The sequence below is a fragment of the Lissotriton vulgaris genome, chromosome 5 (genome assembly GCF_964263255.1).
Source record: "Lissotriton vulgaris chromosome 5, aLisVul1.2, whole genome shotgun sequence".
Taxonomy (NCBI): domain Eukaryota; kingdom Metazoa; phylum Chordata; class Amphibia; order Caudata; family Salamandridae; genus Lissotriton; species Lissotriton vulgaris.
In genome coordinates, this window is record NC_141693.1 from 1,139,588,985 (window position 1) to 1,139,608,987 (window position 20,003).

At 45.2% G+C, this 20,003-nt stretch overlaps 1 protein-coding gene across 1 annotated transcript in view; it reads right to left on the minus strand.

Moving 5' to 3' along the window:
- AFAP1L2 (actin filament associated protein 1 like 2) overlaps positions 1-20,003 on the minus strand; it is a 588,328-nt gene that overhangs the window by 45,790 nt on the left and 522,535 nt on the right. The window contains exon 13 of the mRNA XM_086922880.1: positions 13,578-13,686. Coding sequence (XP_086779006.1) covers positions 13,578-13,686 — 109 coding nt within the window. The remainder of the gene's footprint in view (positions 1-13,577; positions 13,687-20,003) is intronic.

The window sequence follows — 20,003 nt, forward strand, 5'->3', positions numbered from 1 at the left end:
ATTTATAGCGCGCTCAATCACCTACAGGCCTCTAAGCGCCTGGGAATCGATGGTAAAAACAACAACTTTGACAATACAGAAAGGCTTCCACTAGCCTAAGTGGCTCACACGGACCTCCTAAACAGCAGCGTTTTCAACCCCCTTCTAAAGCGTAGGAGGTTCTCTTCCCTGCGCAGTGGTTCAGGTAGTGTGTTCCATAGCTGAGGAACCAGCACCGAAAAGGCTTTTCCGCCCTTGGTGGCAAGTTTGTATCGAGGGCAGACCAATAGTTGAGAGTCTGAAGATCTGAGAAAACTCTTTAGGCTATACACTGCCAGACGATCTTTAATGTATGCGGGCGCCATACCATAGATGGCTTTGTGGGCTATACACAAGCTTTTAAATTCCACTCGTTCCTTGATGGGGAGCCAATGGAGACTCTATAACAGGGGGGATGCTTTAGTACGTCTTGGCAGTCTGAAAATAAGACGAGCAGCATCATTCATCACCACCTGTAGCCTATTTGTCAGGGTTTTTGGTAGGCCAAGGTAGAGGTAGAATGACTTCCAGTGCCAATATTTTGTTACAGGTATCTTTTGTGTTAAGAATTAACTCAACTATGCGAGCACCAGAATTTTGCCATGGGTATTTCTATAAAGACAAGAATTACCCTCGGTATGCCAGGGCCAACGACAGACTCACAAGCCTGACACCACATTCTCACTCACTCCCATTCACTAACAAGCGCTATTACTCTCTTGCACTAGTTTATTCTTACTTGCAGTCTTCTTAATCTCACTCACTCATTGTTACTCACTCTGGCTCACTCCTACATACTGACCATCATTCTCACTCACACATTCACACACTGACACTGAATAACTCACTTTCACTCACACACAGACACCCATGTTCACAAATAGACGCATGCTCACATATACAAATGCTTTCTCGCATAAACACAGTTCCACCAGCAAACATGCACACAACATTCATTGAAAAGCAATTTTTTTTACTTACTTACCCAAGCTGGGACCAAAGGTCTTGTTCCAGCTAATTATGCTACATGTTTTTATTACACAAATAGGGTATAATACAATATTATTTACAATTAGTATAAGGAAAAATGATTGGAAATCAAGGGTTGCGCCACTGCTCCTGTTATCTTTGCCCTGATTTTGACACCTTTGAGGACAGGGGTTGCAGTGCCAGGGGTTTAAAGGGGCAAGCCAAGGGAACCCCTACATGACGTCCAAGGTTACTGGCCCCATAGAGATTTAAAGTTCCATTCTAATGAGGTCCTTAGTGTATATGTAATGGGAGTTGAACCAGTGAAGAGCTACAGTAAATTATCAATTTCATAGTATCCTATTGGAATGTTTAAATTCATGTGTCTCTCTAGCTAGAGCGCTTTCCAATGATTTTCAACATCTTGGGATTGGAACCCAACAAGCCCAACTGAGGGTAACTGCTAAATGGATATCTTAGTGTTCTCTGCCAAATGCTTATATGGCCAGGAAGTTATAAATGAATGCAGTGTAGCAGGAGTCCTAGTTCCTCGCTGGTAGCCCTATTAGTAGAAGCTGCTTCTACGATACTTCCACTGTACTTTTACTCTACTGTACCTCTATAAAGATGTATGTATGTGGTATTCGTATAGGATGATCCACTCCTGAATGCAGTGGTACACTGTGAAGGGACAAAAGTAGAAACTGTCAATGCGTGACAGGAGGAGTAGCTGGTTTCTAAGGCTGATGGTGGGCATTGGTGAATCTTCAGCACTTTCATGAGTTGGGGCAGTGCTGATGGATACAGGGATGGGACTGATCCTGGGTGCATAGCGGGAGAACGCCTGTTATCTTTTTTTCTGTTTCGCACTTCTTCGTCTCCAGGCAGATGGTTTTCTGGCTGTGTGTGGGCCAAGAGCTGCAGAATATGGTGAGTTTGTCAGCCAGTGGGGATGCTGGTTGTGAGGGCTTTGGAAATAATGCAGCTGGTCTTTAAATAAGTATGGTCTGGCAACATGAGCCAGTGGAGTTCAATCAGGATGAAGGTGAGGATTTCATTATGCCATGGGTGAGACATGCTGCAGCGTGTAGAATACCCTTGAGGCGGGCCATTGTTGAATCTGAGAAGTTATGGACCAAGATGTCACCACTATACAGATGCAGGAATATGAGGGCTTGACCAGCAGTTTATTTTGTAGCTTGTGTTTGAAGAAAAGGAGTAAATATGATTACATTTAATGTTCCCCAAGACACATTACAGTAAGATTTAGCATCAAGAAATAAATGGAGCAAACTGATTTTGCACTGTTTTTGCAGCTTATACAATTATATGGATCAGATTTTGCTTCACTTTTCATATTGGAACAATGAGACAAAAAACTTCCATCTTTAGTTCAAAAGCAGAAAACAGGCTTGTTCCATTATTGTTTCAGTGCAAAATCTTTATGCAATACATCAATCAAAGAAATCCTTTTGCTTGTTTGTGTCTTAGGCTAGCAGCAAAAAAATATGTATAAAAAGACCCAACTGCCGTTTTTTCCCCGTCCATACTGTATGTGCACTGGGATTTTGGGTCACAGGACTGCGTTTCGTCTAATCTGCATTTGATCAGGCTGCTGCGAATTATATTTTATTGCCCTCCCTTTCCATGTACATTAGCATATTGCTTCTTGTAGGGATAATCTGCCAGACTTCTAGTCTGTTATATTTTAGGTTATTTTGGAACCAGCCCTGAATTTGGTGTTGTCACCATGTCAAACCGCTGCCTTCCAGAAGGACAAACGCTCTGAGATCATTATTTCCAATTCAAGTACAAAAATTGTGCAGAGCGGGATGGAAGTCAACGTTTCAATATTAACACATTAAGATATACCCACATCTACTAGAAACCAACCAGATGGCTCTAGATAGTAACATGGTCAAGGATCTTCTGCTTTTAAATAGACAGAAATGTTTATATACCAATATTGGTGCCCTCAAGAAAAGACATGCTTTGAAGGTTGTAACAGAAAACAAACATAGTTTGTGATGGATTAGGGATTTTGGGATCGGATTGTTCTTTAGAGTAACATAAGTGGATAAGAAACATCAGCCAATTCCACATTTAAACTAAGCTACAAATAAACAAGACAGAACAGAGTAGTCCATAAATATATCCTTATATACCATAAGCGCAACAAGGTATCCTGATTTTTAGGTTTCAAGACATCCGCATCGAGAAAGACCACTTGTCAGGTTCTCTAACACTGCTCAGGAAGGTCTGTGTAAAACACTATTAAACTGCAAAGGTTTGACACGGTCAAGCAGGCTTGGTAATCTATGTTCAAGATAGCACGTTATAACCTTGTGGTATAAGAATGAGGTAAGATCTAAGTACTAAATAGAAAGAGGCCTATTCACAAGCTGTTTTTTGTAGTATGTGTAGTGGTACTAGAATAGTACTACTCGCATACTTCAAAACGCATGGGTCTCTGCCTCTGCCAGACTGTGAAGAACTCCTCACACGTATGCCTACATTTTAGTAGCAAATGTGCGAGGCACAGGGAGTGGCTGGAAAATGGGGGATACTACTTAATAAGAGTGGATTAAGGAGGAGTAATGAGGGGTTAAGGAAGGGGTCTAGGGATAACAAGCACCCACCAACAAAAGAGTAAGCCCACGTTATATCACACACTAATTTACTACAGCCAAAACTGACCCAAAACAGTAGTAAATGTGCTCCCGCTCAGACCTGAACTAAGTCAAGCACCACACATGGTCAACTACTAGAACTGCAACACTTTCACACAGAAAGTAATGGAGACCAGACCCCAGATTCATCATGGTCATGTTTTGCGAGTCCTTAATATCGAATTTTAAGGATTCGCTATTAAAGATTCGCAAAACGGGATGCATGTAGAAATGGCAATATTTTATGCGATTTCTACTGCTTCCTTATTTGCGATTTGCTAATTGCTAATCGCAAATAAGGAATGGCTTTCCCATTCATTCCTATGGGCCCCATAGGAATGAATGGGGAGTCATTCCTTATTAGCGATTAGCAATTAGCGAATCGCAAATAAGGAAGCAATTTCAAGGGTGCCAGGGTGTCCAAAGGACACCCTGTAGCACCCCTGAAATAGTAATGTACACTGGTGTTGTGCACATGTGTGTGTGTAACATACAACTTAGAAAAATGCACTAAAGTGCATTTTTCTAAGTTTTTGCTATTTACCATGTAGTTAGACTTTGCGGTAAATAGCGGCCCCAGATTGCGAATTCGCAATTTTTAAATGGTTCATGAATTGCATTTAAGGAATCTCAAATTGAGATTCCTTAAATGCAATTAATCGCAATTTAGCGATTTCTAGAATTGCGATTTTTGCTTTTGGGATGATGAATCCCAAATGCAAAAATAGCGCTCGCAAAGGGCCAGATTTTCAGAATATGGCCCTTTGGGAGCCGATTTCGGCTTGATGAATCTACTTGCAGGTCTTATAAAATAATGTTTAAATTAATTAATCTAGTTAGACCTGTTAAAAATATATATACATTTAAATGTAAAACATTTATAAATTAAAATACATTATTGAATTTAACCTATTTTAATAACATTTTGTATTTGTAACTGTTTTTAAAGTTAATTGAATTAACTTAGATTAATTGCATACATAGTGTTTAATAATCTTTTATACATTATGAATAAAAATAAACCGTTTACTTTAGGTGTATTTTATATCAAACCTTAAAACAATTTTAATGTAATTTATTTCAATTAAATATGTTATTTTAAATAATTAATATTTCTGTAGCTTTTTTTCTTTTTCTACATTTAAATATATAAACTTATTTTACATTAATATTTATCTACAAACATATTTTTACATTTCTTTTAAAAGGCTTTCATAAAGTTTATAACTTTTCTATATATTTTACTATGGGGAGTTCTCCACTCCGGTGGTGGAAGTCTCCACCTACTCTTAGGTTCAATCCCCTGGTTTCAAGGGTGTAAACATGTAAGCCTAAAACAAATTTACACCTGTAAATGGTGAATAGTCTACAGTAGTAAATATGCTACAACGTTTAAGAGTAAACATACATGTGAAGATTTACTCAGATGTAAGTTTACCTTGTGAATAGCCCCCAAAGACTTTAAGCAGAAAGGTTCTTGAAAGCGAGGTTTGAAGTTCATTTAATAGAGGGAAATAGTTTATATGGGAGAGAGTTGAAATATCTCCACCAGCCCTCATGTCTTTTAGCATCTCTATTGAAACATGGCCACTTTATATGAATTTGTAGAATTTTTTTTAATAACCATGAACCTCCAATTGACCAAATCACGCATAGCACTTCTAGCCAGAGCAAAGGGGAAACCACAGATCTCATTTCACATGATTTCATGTCTCACTACAAATATTTATATGCTGTACATTTTTCCACTGATATGGCTTCTCAGTGACAAATGGGCCTTCCATCCTATCCCCCTGGTTTTAGGTGATTTCATTGCAAATCAGAGCCTGGCGTTGTTTTGGAGCTGTAGTTAGTATGTTAGTAGTCGGTGTGAAGATATTTTACGTTTTGGTCTTGAGAATTAAATGTGTTGCAGATGTGCTGTGAGTTAGAAAGCTGCTGCTTCCCTACTAACTGGATTACCTGGCTTGTGCACAGTCCACCAGGTTTGTATATGTGTCAATGAACTCGAGGCACTGGCTGATATGGCTGAGATACCCGCCACCCCCTCTCAACACAATCCCCAAGAATTGGGAAACTGGAAACAGTCTGAACTTTTGGAAGGCGGGAAGGGAGTTACCCTTCCCGGCCGTATTTATTAAAATATGAAACCAAAACAAAACATTAAAATAATAGTTTCATATTATGTACAATTTCATATTCACATTACGATGTTTGGCTAACCTTAACCATATCTAATACAACGGTTCTCCTAGCCGATACTAAACATCCTTACTAAAATGCATTTCAAATTGAAATTGTACATCCTAACGTTAAGGGCCAACGGCAAGGTCGTAACCGGTGTCAGATCCCTAAACCAGAACTCCCCTCTCACTTGTGAGGGGCGGTCGCACAGAGGACTGCACCTCATGTGCCATACCAATTTCCCTTGTCTTGACGGGGGCCCCTGTTAACTCGACGCCATGTACGTGGTCGTCCGAGGACTCGTGTGAGGTGTCTAGAAGGTAGCGTAGACCCCCCTCCCCACCCCACACAACTTACCACATCTGCCGTCGCAGATGTCCTGGCCCCGGGAAATTCCCAGGAGGGGCCCGTAGCCCCTCCTATCCAGGGAGGGGCCTTGACCGCCTTCCCTTCCCTTTAGGCGTCCCGTCCTTAGAAGGGACCGCCTCCCCGTTGAGGGGCCAATGGCCACCTCCCCCCGGGCGCTCCCATCCGTAATGGGTGACACCCCCCCCTAGGGATCTTCCAATGACTGCTCACCGATCATGACCTTACCGCCCGACCAAACAATAAATACGACGAGACTATGACTAAGAGAAAGAGACATTCCTACCTTAACAGATAAAGTATCAACGCTCTTAAAACATTACTAATCACTCTGATACAAATCTTTAATAAAGCTTACTGCAAAGAATTATCCACTTTATTGCACCGAATCACAAACTTTATTCAGAAACAACCTGCAAGAAAAACAGTTACTACGTAAACACGACTTTATACCACAACAACTTGCTGTCCTCAGGGGATGGTGGGTGGGTTTCCAAATTGGCTCTTCGTTCCGTCTCGAGCTCACGTGCAGCGAGGAGGTGCAGCTTCAGAGCACAGGAACAAGAGGATGCTTCCTTGTATTGCTGCTCCTTTTATTCTTCTCTGGGCGGGCGTAGACCCGCCTCCTCCCGCCTCCAGGGGCGTGGCTAGTGGCTTCAGTGTCTAGGACAACCCACTCTTGGGTGGGAAACAGCGCGCCCCGGCTACGCCACTTCGGGCATACCAGCCGAGACGCGCCTCCCGCCCAAAATGGCTTCCCGGGGGGATCGGGGTACTCCACCATACGTTCGGGGGGACCGAGTGGTCGCCCCTTTCCATATGGCTGAGATACCCGCCACCCCCTCTCAACACAATCCCCAAGAATTGGGAAACTGGAAACAGTCTGAACTTTTGGAAGGCGGGAAGGGAGTTACCCTTCCCGGCCGTATTTATTAAAATATGAAACCAAAACAAAACATTAAAATAATAGTTTCATATTATGTACAATTTCATATTCACATTACGATGTTTGGCTAACCTTAACCATATCTAATACAACGGTTCTCCTAGCCGATACTAAACATCCTTACTAAAATGCATTTCAAATTGAAATTGTACATCCTAACGTTAAGGGCCAACGGCAAGGTCGTAACCGGTGTCAGATCCCTAAACCAGAACTCCCCCCTCACTTGTGAGGGGCGGTCGCACAGAGGACTGCACCTCATGTGCCATACCAATTTCCCTTGTCTTGACGGGGGCCCCTGTTAACTCGACGCCATGTACGTGGTCGTCCGAGGACTCGTGTGAGGTGTCTAGAAGGTAGCGTAGACCCCCCTCCCCACCCCACACAACTTACCACATCTGCCGTCGCAGATGTCCTGGCCCTGGGAAATTCCCAGGAGGGGCCCGTAGCCCCTCCTATCCAGGGAGGGGCCTTGACCGCCTTCCCTTTCCTTTAGGCGTCCCGTCCTTAGAAGGGGCCGCCTCCCCGTTGAGGGGCCAATGGCCACCTCCCCCCGGGCGCTCCCATCCGTAATGGGTGACGCCCCCCCCTAGGGATCTTCCAATGACTGCTCACCGATCATGACCTTACCGCCACAGGCCGGATAGTTGACCGGCTATCCGGACCCCCCACAAAAAACTCCTACCTAAAGGTCATGCTGTAAACTCCTTAACCAGGCTACGAAATCCCCTATGAGTAAAGAATTCCCCACCCGGGACAAATGGACCCCATCCTCTAGATATATATTGTCCCCCCTGATACAACCATGAGGAATCGAATGTAATGTACTGGTACGGAGCAGCCTAGCAAGCTTGTTATTCACCTTTTTCACAGAATGATTTATAGCAGACACTGAATTAGCCCCCCGCCATACCTTTCGTGGAATCATATGGGACCATGCAATCGTGCACCCTGGAACTCTTCTCGCCAACCAACTTACTGTGGATAGTATCGCCTCGAGAAGTAGTCGTCTACCAGTGGTCACCAAATCATTGCCCCCAAGGTGTACTATGAGTATAGATGGCGGTGACCTTGTCCGCCCTACCAAATCCTCGTAAAATTGTTGAAACTGGTCAATACAGAGCCCGCCCCTTCCGTAGAAGGTCACCCTGTACCCGTATTCCCCAGCTGCGTGAATCATGTCACCTGCTTTGAATACGTCCGCGGCACGCCTCACGTATGAGTGGCCCACGACCCACACCACTCTTTCCTCAGCCGGTGATCTCTGCCCGCTGGTTCCCAGGTGTCGGGTCGACTGCACAGTCCGCCCCGCCTCGTAGGTTTGCGAAACTGTAACCAAACAAAAACAAGAAGCATGAGTACATGATATCAGCTTCACAACATGTGCAACCGCACATACCTTTTGTAACAATTCGAGGACCAACGCCCCAACTGTTTCACTTTCTCCACACTCAGACCCCTGGCTGTAGCCTCTGTAGCAGCCCCTATCCTGAAGGAATGAGTCCCAAACTCGCCCGGGTTCAAGCCCGCGGCCGAGACTGCCATTGCAAACACCCGCTGGAACTGAAATCTTGTCAGTGGGGTGGCATCTGCGTGCCTCAGCAATGTCCCCCCCCATGATGCTGCCCTCTGCGCCAAATATTCCTCAACGCATGCCACCGGGCACATGGGAGATCCGGGAATCCGCTGGACTACAACACTGTCCCCGATCGCCCCCTGATCGGTCTTGGACCTGACAAACGAGACAGTCATCGTCTCCCCTCTTAGTTGAATGTGCTCTCGGCACAAACCCCCCCCCCGTATCCCGCTTGTTCCTTGCCACCAGCTCGCTTACCCGCATAGCCCCATGGAATGCTAATGCGAAAGCGGCCCGGAATAACACTGTTTCCGACTGGGATGAACATGTTGCAGGGAGTACGGACAGTAACAGGGCCAACCTATCCAGACCTATCGGGTGCCTTTCATCTACTCTGCGACCCTCAAGGCGTTGCCATCCCCGCAGCGCTTTCTGTACTACGAAAGACGCTGTAGGATCCTGGATACCATGGGCCCGCGCCATGAAGGAAATGGCGGCCCGATGCCTCTGGGCCGTAGCCACCGATTTGCCTGTCCTGCGTAATGACAGCAAAAATTCTATGACAAATTCCTCCTGGCCCCAAAACTCCCTCCTAGCAGAACCCAAAAAGGACCAATAGGAACGGAACGCCCCTTCATATGCCTTCCTTGTCCTGGGTGCTAAACTCTCTCCCACGAGGTTCTGTAGTTCGGGGCACCGAGAGACCAGAGAGCTTCGGGAAATGGTGCCGCCACCGGGTCCGCTGTGGGCAGAAAACCCCAGAAGGCCTGCATACGGAAACGAGAAAGCGCATCAGCAGCCTGATTCTGCACCCCTGGTACATGCCTCGCTCTAAAGAGTACGTTCAATTGCATACACAGTAAAACAATTTCCTTCAGCAACCTCAGGATCCATTTGCATCGTGCTGCCTGACTATTGATACACTCAACCACGGTCATGTTATCAGACCAGAACACCACAGAGTGATCCCTAAACCCCTCAGGCCATGTCTTCAAAGCCACCAGAATAGGGAACAGTTCGAGAAAAGCAATGTTATTTGTAAGACCACACTCGCGCCACCATGCTGGCCATGTTTGCGCTGACCAGTGATTGCCAAATATGGCGCCAAAGCCCATACTCCCCGCCGAATCTGTCCACAGCCCCAACTCTTCAGAGGACACCGCCGGCTTGGTCCAGACAACCCGACCATTGAAGTCCGCCAGGAATGCCAACCAAATGCGCATGTCCTGGCGAATCTCAGCCGAGAGCCTCGATCGGTGGTGCCCCTCTTTAAGACCGACCATGGCTTGTGCAATCGAGCGGGAAAAAGGGCGAGCCATTGGCATTACCCTAAGGGCAAAATTCAACTGACCCACAGTCTGCTGTAATTGATGCAAGGTCACCTTAGCTTCCTTAAGGCATGCCTCCAGCGAAGCTCTGAATCTCCGCACCTTTTCTCCTGGCAACCGGAAGCAACCCTCTTCGGAATCGAGCTCTATTCCAAGGAACTCGAGCGAAGTTGATGGCCCTACAGTCTTGTCTGGCGCCAATGGCACACCAAACTGCCTCATCAGATCACAAAATTCATTTAAAGCCTGCGCACATTCTGTGTCCCCGGCAGCCCCCAGGAACAAAAAATCGTCAAGATAATGCATAACATGCTGAAAACCCGTCATTCTTGTGAATGCCCACTGCAGGAAACAACTGAATTTTTCAAAATAAGCACAAGATATGGAACAGCCCATCGGCATACATTTATCCATGTAATAGCGCCCCTGAAACGCGAAGCCCAGGAGACGCTGATCGTCCGGGTGTACCGGGAGCAACCGGAACGCTGACTCGATGTCGGATTTGGCCATCAGCGCTCCGGGCCCTAGGCGATTTAACATGGCGACTGCATCATCGAAGGATGCGTACCGCACCGAACACACCTCTGGGTCTAGCGCATCATTAACTGACAAACCTCTTGGGGCTGACAAATTATGTATCAGTCTAAATTCACCCGGGTCCTTCTTGGGGACCACCCCCAAGGGTGAACAAACAAAATTAGGAACTGGTGGCATGTCGAATGGTCCCGCAACCCGACCCCGGGCCACTTCTTTCTCAATCTTCGCTTGCACCACTGCCGTATTATGTAGGACCGATAGTTGATTCCTACATCGCGCTTCACCCTGAAAATCCCCCACCGGGATGCGGAAACCATAGGAAAAACCGTCTCGCAACACCCCAGCGGAGACATGATCAGGGTATTCACTGAGCCAAGGAATCATCGCCATGGTATCAACTGGTGTAGGTAAAGCCGCCCCTCGGCCTATGTCAGACCTGCTTGGCGCTTCCCCTACTTCCGTTATCACCCGTTTTGGCTCTGCACATGGTCTCGGGATGCGAGGACTGCCCACACCCCCCCACAGTCGTGCCGAAACTTGCATGACCCCTGTGGCCTTGTACACTTTCCCCTGTTAAAGTTCCAGCATACCCCTTTCCTACCTGTATTACCATTCGACCTTGGGTGATGCTCATTACTTGCCCCCGCCCGAAAGGGCGCCCCGGATGGTTGGCGGGAAAACTCACCCCCGCCCCCTCCCAACAATGGCGCCTTTAACATGCCTGAGTTCTCCATGTTTTGCCAAGAAATGGCGTCGTAACAATCCCACGTCAGGCATGTGTCGAACTCTTTGGCTTTACGAAAGATATTATCATAGCAAAATCACTCATTGCCCGCATATGACTGAGAAAATTCCATAATACGTGACTGGTACACAGGTAACTCGGTCAATAGGTCAGGTCTCCGTTCCCCCATAATGGACATGAATATGCCAAATGCTCTACCCCAATTACCTATCGTCTCATCGACTCTAAAGGCGGCCATTTTTGCGCGCCAAACACTCGGGTGCATAAGTTCTTTCTGTACTTTCACATGCTCAATCTCGTAATGATCAGTTAGCAAGGAAAACATGTTTACATATTTCTCAGCCCATATCCGTTCCTTGATTTCCATCGGGATATGCTGAGCCAATTTTTCCCTTCTCGAGGGTACAGACCCCTTCCCCGCAATCGGCATCAGCTGCTTACCTGCGCCAGAAGCTGTAACCGCTGTTGCTGCCGAACTCGTGCCAGCTGCAGGTTGCTCTACTGGAGCCTGCGGAGAAACAAACGGACAAGGTGGTTTCGCGGCCTCCCGAGACTGCCGCAACTGCCTCATTAATTGCTTGGCCTCCTCGGCCGTGTCCCCCGGAGCCACAGGACCCCCGCTGCTATTACCCAACCATGCCGCTAGCTGGGCGGCCAACTCCGGGGGCATGTCCCCATCGTTCACTGGGGTAACCACAACGGGGATTCGCTGGCCCTCGGCAGGAGCCGGCGCGGGAATCTCCGCTGGTCTAGGATGGCTCGCCGGGGGAGCCTCCGGAACTGGGACCTCGTCCCCATTTGACCCATTCCTGGCCCTCTTCCTTCTTCCAGCCGGGGCCTCCGCCGGGTCGGATCTTTTCGGCCTCCCCGCACCGTCCCTGGCCGCCATTTTCCTCTTCATCTCTGCCATGTCTTTCACCAACATCCGGAGCATCTGGTCGGTGCTGACCTTTTTTGCGACTCTTTTGCCCGGCATTTTCCCCACGTAGGTGAAAAGGTCCTGACGCGATTTGCAGTGCTAGAAGAGAAAAGAGAGAAATTACAAATTTCCAAATTGGCTCTTCGTTCCGTCTCGAGCTCACGTGCAGCGAGGAGGTGCAGCTTCAGAGCACAGGAACAAGAGGATGCTTCCTTGTATTGCTGCTCCTTTTATTCTTCTCTGGGCGGGCGTAGACCCGCCTCCTCCCGCCTCCAGGGGCGTGACTAGTGGCTTCAGTGTCTAGGACAACCCACTCTTGGGCGGGAAACAGCGCGCCCCGGCTACGCCACTTCGGGCATACCAGCCGAGACGCGCCTCCCGCCCAAAATGGCTTCCCGGGGGGATCGGGGTACTCCACCATACGTTCGGGGGGACCGAGTGGTCGCCCCTTTCCAAATTGCAGGACCGCAATATCCATATCCTGCTTTATCTGGACGGTGCTGGGTGGGTATATACACATTCCTATTAGATGTGTACTGTTGTGTGGTGAGTGGTGATGGTATCTGTGAATGCTGTTGTGGGCATGCTGCTATTCACTTGCGCTGTTCATCAGCACAATGCTGAATCTGAGTGAAGTGTTATAACAAGTGTTGGAAGTTGTTGTCTGTAATGTGGTGGTAGGCGCTGTTGCCGACATAATCACTGGCATAGTTCGGGATTAAAACTGTGTATTTAGTGGAGAAAGGGGCATAATAGTAGCATTTTGTCTTGAGCCACCACAGTTCCCAGATGAAAGCTCCTAGGAGAAAGCATCAGTAGAGTTAATTTTGATAACTTAGGAAAGATAAAAGGCTGAGCCGACGTAACAAGATACACACCAGTGAATTTCAGGAAATATACGGACTGGTACAGTTGGTGTATAAACTCACTGAACTGCATCACAAGTGACATATTCAACAGTGTATTTGAAGGCTCTGTTGACACTCCAGTATATTGACTCTAAAACTGATCATTTACAATGGTGCACCGAGGGTAATTTACTTCTATTTAGGGAAGCATTAGTGTCATCCAACGACCAGAGCAATTTGCTCTCCATCCTTCTGCCTCTGGTGACTCACTAAATGACGACACAGAGTAAAGCATAGCCTGTGGGCGGTATAATATGCAAGGATTGTCATAGTCCCAGGCAAAATGGCTTTTTTGCTATCTGGCTGAATGTTGTTTTTTTTAGGCCACTCAAATCAATCTGCTCTTTAGGAAGGCACCATAAGACAGCGCCCTGAAGTGTTATAAATCCAACGCTCACCCTATCTGTGTACTCACCGTCTGTTCATTCATGTCAACGTCGTCGTAGAGATCTTCCTGTGGTTTCTTCGCTCTCGGCGGGTTTTCAATGTAGGTGTTGGGCTCAGAAAACTTTCTCTGCATTAAACTATTAGGAAAAAAAAGATATGAGCAAGCAGTGGGGAGCACCATAATAAAGGACTTTGTAGCAAGTTGTTATATAGAATGCTGAGCAAATGAAAGGACTATGGGGTCCTGAGCATGAGAGCTACTGCGTCATAAGCCACAAATGATGCCAGGTCATGGTTTAGTGAAAGTCACAATGGAAGATGTAACTAAGCACGTGACACAGATGTATAGAAAAGGGTCTTCAATATTTAAGTCAAACAGTTGAGGTAGAACTTTCCACCTCAAGAGGGACAGCAGCCTCTATTGATAGCTTTCTAGGATAACTAACACCCTCAGCCCTTCTACAGAGAATACTGGTAGACCTATGCTTTATAACCCCATCGCTAGACACATCACCATATCTGCAGACACATCATGTACCAAGAGAAGCCCATTGTATTGAAATGTGTTTCACAAGATATGCAGCATTGGGATGTGAGAGAGATTACAACTTTCACATTAGGAGAGAAGCTGCACTATGGAGTGCCTTGACTTAGGTCAAGTAGAATTACAGAGTCATAAATGGTGCCCGGCCTCAAGAAGCATTACAGTACCATACAGATGATAAAACTACCTATAAATACTCCAGTAAGAAGTATACATTACACTTTTCTTAGACTCTCAGCTTGTTGGCAACATTCCTCCCATTCGTCGAACACCATTTGTTAGGAACATGACCTGAGGTATAAGTTAAACAAAATGTCGCTTTTGCAAGGATAGCTTGCTCAGTTTTTTTGTACTGCTGCCTCCACATACATCTTCACGTGTACTTCCACCTTACTGCCCTTCCCGCTGCCATCCATCTTAATGTAGTATGTTGGAACAGCAAGATGTTTGTGCTTGCTTTCCACAGTGAAAAAGGGAAGCAGTTGTCACAATTCCTGTTTGCTGCGAAATGTGTTTTTTAAGTTTAACAAGGCGGTTTTCAGGTTGTCAACTGGCCAAGAAAAATAATGGAGAGGCCAGTTGGATACCGAAGACAGGCATCCAACACTAAGCCCCAGGCCAGGAGAAAACAGTTGAATTTACTAAAGCCTTAACATTGCACCTCAGTTCATGGAGATGATCCAGAGAAAAGATATCATCCTTCACTGGTTCACTTTGTGCTGTATTCTCCCAAGACTAAGTTATTCCCCCACATTTTGGGCACCTACATAACGGGCTCTATTGCATTAAAAAGAGGAGCCTCTGAAAAATCAGCTGTGCAGAGCAAGGACACTGAGATTTGTGCCAAATAAATCCACGGAGTTATTTGATGACTAAGGCCATAATTAAATGGTGTATTGTATCAGTGGGAGCTACTGAGCCATGAAACAGGAGACAGTCCCAACCATTGGAGATATAAAGAAGCTTTAATCAAGATTCAAATAATTCAGGTACTGAAACCTTGGGACCTTTCAACCCATATCCTGAACAATGAAGAATAGTTTCAAAATGAGTCTGGTCTGTCACTGTAGCCTTGAACATCAGACCGCCATTCCTAGATAGGCCCAAAGGAATGGGATGCGGGTACTCATAAGAAAGGAGATACCTGTACCTGAGGTGCAAGCCCATGAGCCATGAACAGGACATGGGAAGACATAATACTTATTCCTACTGAAGAATAGATCAGACTAGAAGTTTACCCTTCTGCACAAGTAGAATACACCAGGAGCCCTGGGGGGAGAAGAAGAACATCATGGAGAAAAGTAGATGCTCATAGACAAACTCAAGTAAAACAAAGTATGGGAAACCATTGATTGTTCTCAATTTAGTGCTCCAAGAGAAGAAAAAAGTGTTATTAATTTGGAAGAAACTAATTAGGCAGTCGAAGGGTCATGGTTGTGGACCAGTGTGTTTGATGAGCTAGCCATATGGTTCCAGCATTGAAAAGAATAAAGTAAGGTTTTGAAGTCTACAGAAGATGGTACAAAACCTCCATTGTGACTTTGAAAAACTGTTGATTTTAAATAAACGGGTTTGAGCTCATGTAGAAGGTTTTCTTCTGACCAATACACATGCCGTCAAGGAGGGTGTTTGAGAGTCTGCTATGGTTTATTTATTTTATTTATTTATTTATTTTATTTTTGACATTTCTAGAGCGCGGAGAATACCCGCAGGCGTCTCGGCGCTTGGAAATACACTTACTTGTGGTTCAGGTAGCTAAAGAGGAGTAGTAGGTGTTATTGGTCAAACAGCCACATCTTTAAAAGTTTGCGGAACTGAAAAAGAGAAGGACTTGACCTAATGTATTGGGGGAGAGTATTCCACAATTTGGGTGCTGCCACTAAAAAGCGGCGATCGCCCCAGGTCACTGTTTTGGATCGTGGGATCACTAGTTGGTTTAGGGTGGCAGAGCGAAGCAGTCTGCTAGGTATGTAGGGTTGAAGTTGGTCTTTAAGAAAATGAGGTCCTTGATTGTTAAGTGCCTTGTAGACTATACATAAGGATTTAAAGTGTATTCTGTTGCGAATTGTCAACCAATGGTATTCCTTTATAATTTTTGATATGGACTCAAATTTGGTCTTCCCAGAGAGGAGACGTGCGGCAGCATTCTGTATTGACTGTAGTTTCCTAGTGACTCTAACCTGGGCGTTGAGCAATAAACCATTACAATAGTCAAGGGTTGACAAAACTAAGGAACTGACCAGTGTTTTAATGGCTGTCTCCGGGAGGAAAGGGCGGATTTTTCTAATCATTTTCAGTTTGTAATGGGCTGTAGTAGCTATTTTATTTGCATGGTCCATGAAATTAAGTCCCTCGTCAAAAATGACTCCCAAATTCCTAACTTTGGCTGTCGGGCTGGGGGGAATACCGAAGGCTTCTGGCCACCAACACGATGACCAGGCTGGAAGAAGGGGTCCAAAAATAACTACCTCCGTTTTTTCTGAGTTCAGTTTTAAACAATTTGTGGCCATCCATTCTCCTATGTCGAGCATTCCGTTTTTGAAATTCTGTGCTACTTGCCCTCCATCGCCTTTGATGGCCAGTACCAACTGCGTGTCATCGGCATAGGAGGTTAGGCTCATCCCATGTGCTTTGATGACATTAGCAAGTTCCGACACATGTTGAATAGTGTCGGACTAAGGGATGAGCCTTAGGGAACCCCGCATGGCGAAGAAATTGAGCAGATTGGAAAGGTCCTAGAGTGACTGTGGTTTATTGAAATGAATATCTATTGGTCCCAATGGTTTCAATGCAGCCGGCAGCTGACAATGTAATACAAGATAAGGGAATACAAGACGACGGCACAGGGTTTAAGCATCTCCAGATGAAGAAAGGAGTTAAAGCCATTGTCCTCTAGATCCCCTATAGGACAATGGCTTAATGCATGTTACGCAAGGTAACAGCATGTTATGAATGGGCCCTTATCAGGTCAGGTTAAGCATGTTGCGGTGAGTCTTCAAGATGTTCCCTAGTTTGGGAACAAGGGTGAGAGACAAGTGAAGCTGCGGTGGTGGCCGAAAATGAACAAGGACAGGTTGCATCACATCCTATACCTTGACTGCGGTGTGGGAGAAACGATAAATATTTGCGGAACATGCAAAATTCACAATCTTTCCTTTATCCATCTACAGAAAGAAATGGGCTATAAAAACTGTCCAGATGTTCTATGCACGTGCACCAGAGACGTGTACATTTTGAGTAGGTTAGCAAATTCGTGTAGTTCTCACTGGCCAGCAAAAAAGGTCCAAGGAGAACCACATAAATCAACCAAACTGCTAAAGAACTAAGGAGTTGGTGATTCATGGGCAGTTCTTTGGCTGGCATTTTTTTTAAATGTATGTCAGGTGAAGGCAGATCCTCATATTTTTGTGGATTCATGGTGTTATGACCTTTGCTTCTTGCATAACAAAAACATTTCTCTCTGTAATATTAATGTACATGTATTTAAAATAATTTATCTTTTCTTCTGTTCCAATACTACAAAATTGTGCAGTTACAAAACCATTTCAATTAGGATTATGTAGACATTGGGAAACATACACTCCATACTACAAAACTTTGGCTACTGAGGGTTGTTGTTAGCCCTACCCTCAAAGAGTGTTAAATACTCCCACAATGCTGACACAAAGGCATACAGAGGAGATAGGTGAGTAAGCCTAAAGAGGGATGGGTCTGTAAAAGGATTTGTTTAATAAAAGGGATTGTAATAAAATACTTTGAATAAAGGATTGAAAAATCCATTAACATATCTGACTCTTTCTTTTAAACATGTTCAAGGCACAAACTGTAATCGTACAACTAACCACTAGAAGTCCCCACAGTCCAGCTGAAGAGCATACAGCTGCAGCTCAGAGGGCTTTTAAAAAATATGGTAAGCTTTCCTGGGGCCGTGGATTTAATGACCCAGGAGACTTACTGTTTTTTAATGTTTCTTGTGGATTGCTGCACTCCCTACAGCCCCACAGCATTAAGAAAAGTTTGACCATACCTGTTGGGAGCATTTATGCAGCTACCACGAGATGGGAGCATAAAAATCTTTCCTGCATGGGCTCTTGTAGGCAGGGAAATAGTGTCCAGGGGTGGGCTTCCCAGGACGCAAGCACTGAGCTGGTCTGGGGGATGGTCTCCCTGGGGCCTTCCAAGGCTCAGGAAGGGGAAGAGAGCTGCGTACACCACTTCCCTATAACTATGCATTGGCCCTGGGGGTTGTGGTTCCCAGATCCCTATTAAGGCTCAGGGAGGAGAGCTGCTACCCTCCTCCCCTTTGTAAATAAAGTGAGCCCCGGGGATAGGGTCGCCGGGGCAAAATCGGGTCAGGGAGGAGGGCCGCATGCACACCTTCAACCCCTAAATATATGGGGGGAAAAAAAGATCGTTTGGCCCCTGGGCCCTGGCAAGTCTGAAGTCATACATAAATTACAGCTATTTGGTTTTACTTTTCCTGCAATCCCACGGAAAATTTGGTGTAGTTCTGTACGGCTATTTTGGCTGTTGCACTTTTAAAAAATCACTACGGAAATTGCATGGGGAAATTGCGTTTTCGGACCATCCCGTTTTTCTTGGTCCCTGCTTGATGGATCAGTCCGAAAGGAAGGAGCAGAGATAAAACGATCTCTTTTTTGGGAAGTTTCGTGAAGATTCATCAAATGGCACCAAAGTTATTAGCAAGCTAAAAAAGATATTTCGTATAGAAAGGCAGCCCTAACTAGAACTACCCAGTAGTGACCACCAGCTAAATACACCCCTGTTCGATATACATAGTTTTAATGTAATCAGTTTATTGTTTTACAAGGAGATTGTTCAATATATATGATGTGAATAAACTGACCAAATAATCTGCCCTTAGCCTCTGGGATTCTGGCCTTTTACAATTTAGTGTGGCGTTGTATTGGCCTACATATCCTAGATTTATTGTCCTTTTTAGGATTATAATTCTATACCTTTTCTTATAATCTTGCAATAAATATTTACTTTGAAGAGGGATTATGGAATGTTACACAGGAATGACCTCATACACGAAAGGTGTTATGAATCCATTTTAAATCTCGAAGAATTAGTTCACGTCTTGCAGGAAGACTGAGGCCTTCAGCCATCACAGGAGCACTGCGGTCCTGTAGTGACTCAAATCAACATGTTCACATTAAATTGAATTCGAGGATCATTATTGCTGATGAGTTTCTCGAAATGTGTTGGATAACTCACAACCGGACATTGTTATCAAGAACATCCTAAGGTTAACAGCTGTGCTTCCATTCTTGTCTAGAAATAGAATTAATGTCAACCGCATTCAGTCATTCAAGATCCAATTTAGGAAATGAAAGATACATGAATCAAACATTAAGTGACATTTAAGTTCATTAAGTCATCATTTTTATAACATATGTGTAGGTGCAATTAATTGTCTATATTTCCTTATTACAGCAGGTAAGTATTCCCACCAAATAATGTGGCACTGGAATGGATCCTCGACAGAAGCAAGGATGTGCAGCAGCATCAACTCTGGTCCTTGACTGAAGCGCCACATTAGGGACCAAACAGAAAGAAGAGACCAGGAATGTCAACTCAATCCCCAGCATGGATCAGATAAAGATGATTATAATAGACGCATTCCAACAACTATCCATTGGAAACTATATGGACCAAGAGCTGCACCGCACCTAGTAACGTGCTGCTCATGCGCGTACTGTTCTCCTGCCCACAACATAATGGCTTCACCTACCTGGATAGAGTTGATGGGTGGTTGTTATGAATCAAGCATGCAGAATGGTCAGATAGGATATGAAATATCATATGAGCTACAGCTTAACCCTTGTTTACTCGAGAGGAAAAGTTTCCTGCAAAGAAGATGGTGCTCATAAGAAATTTAACTAA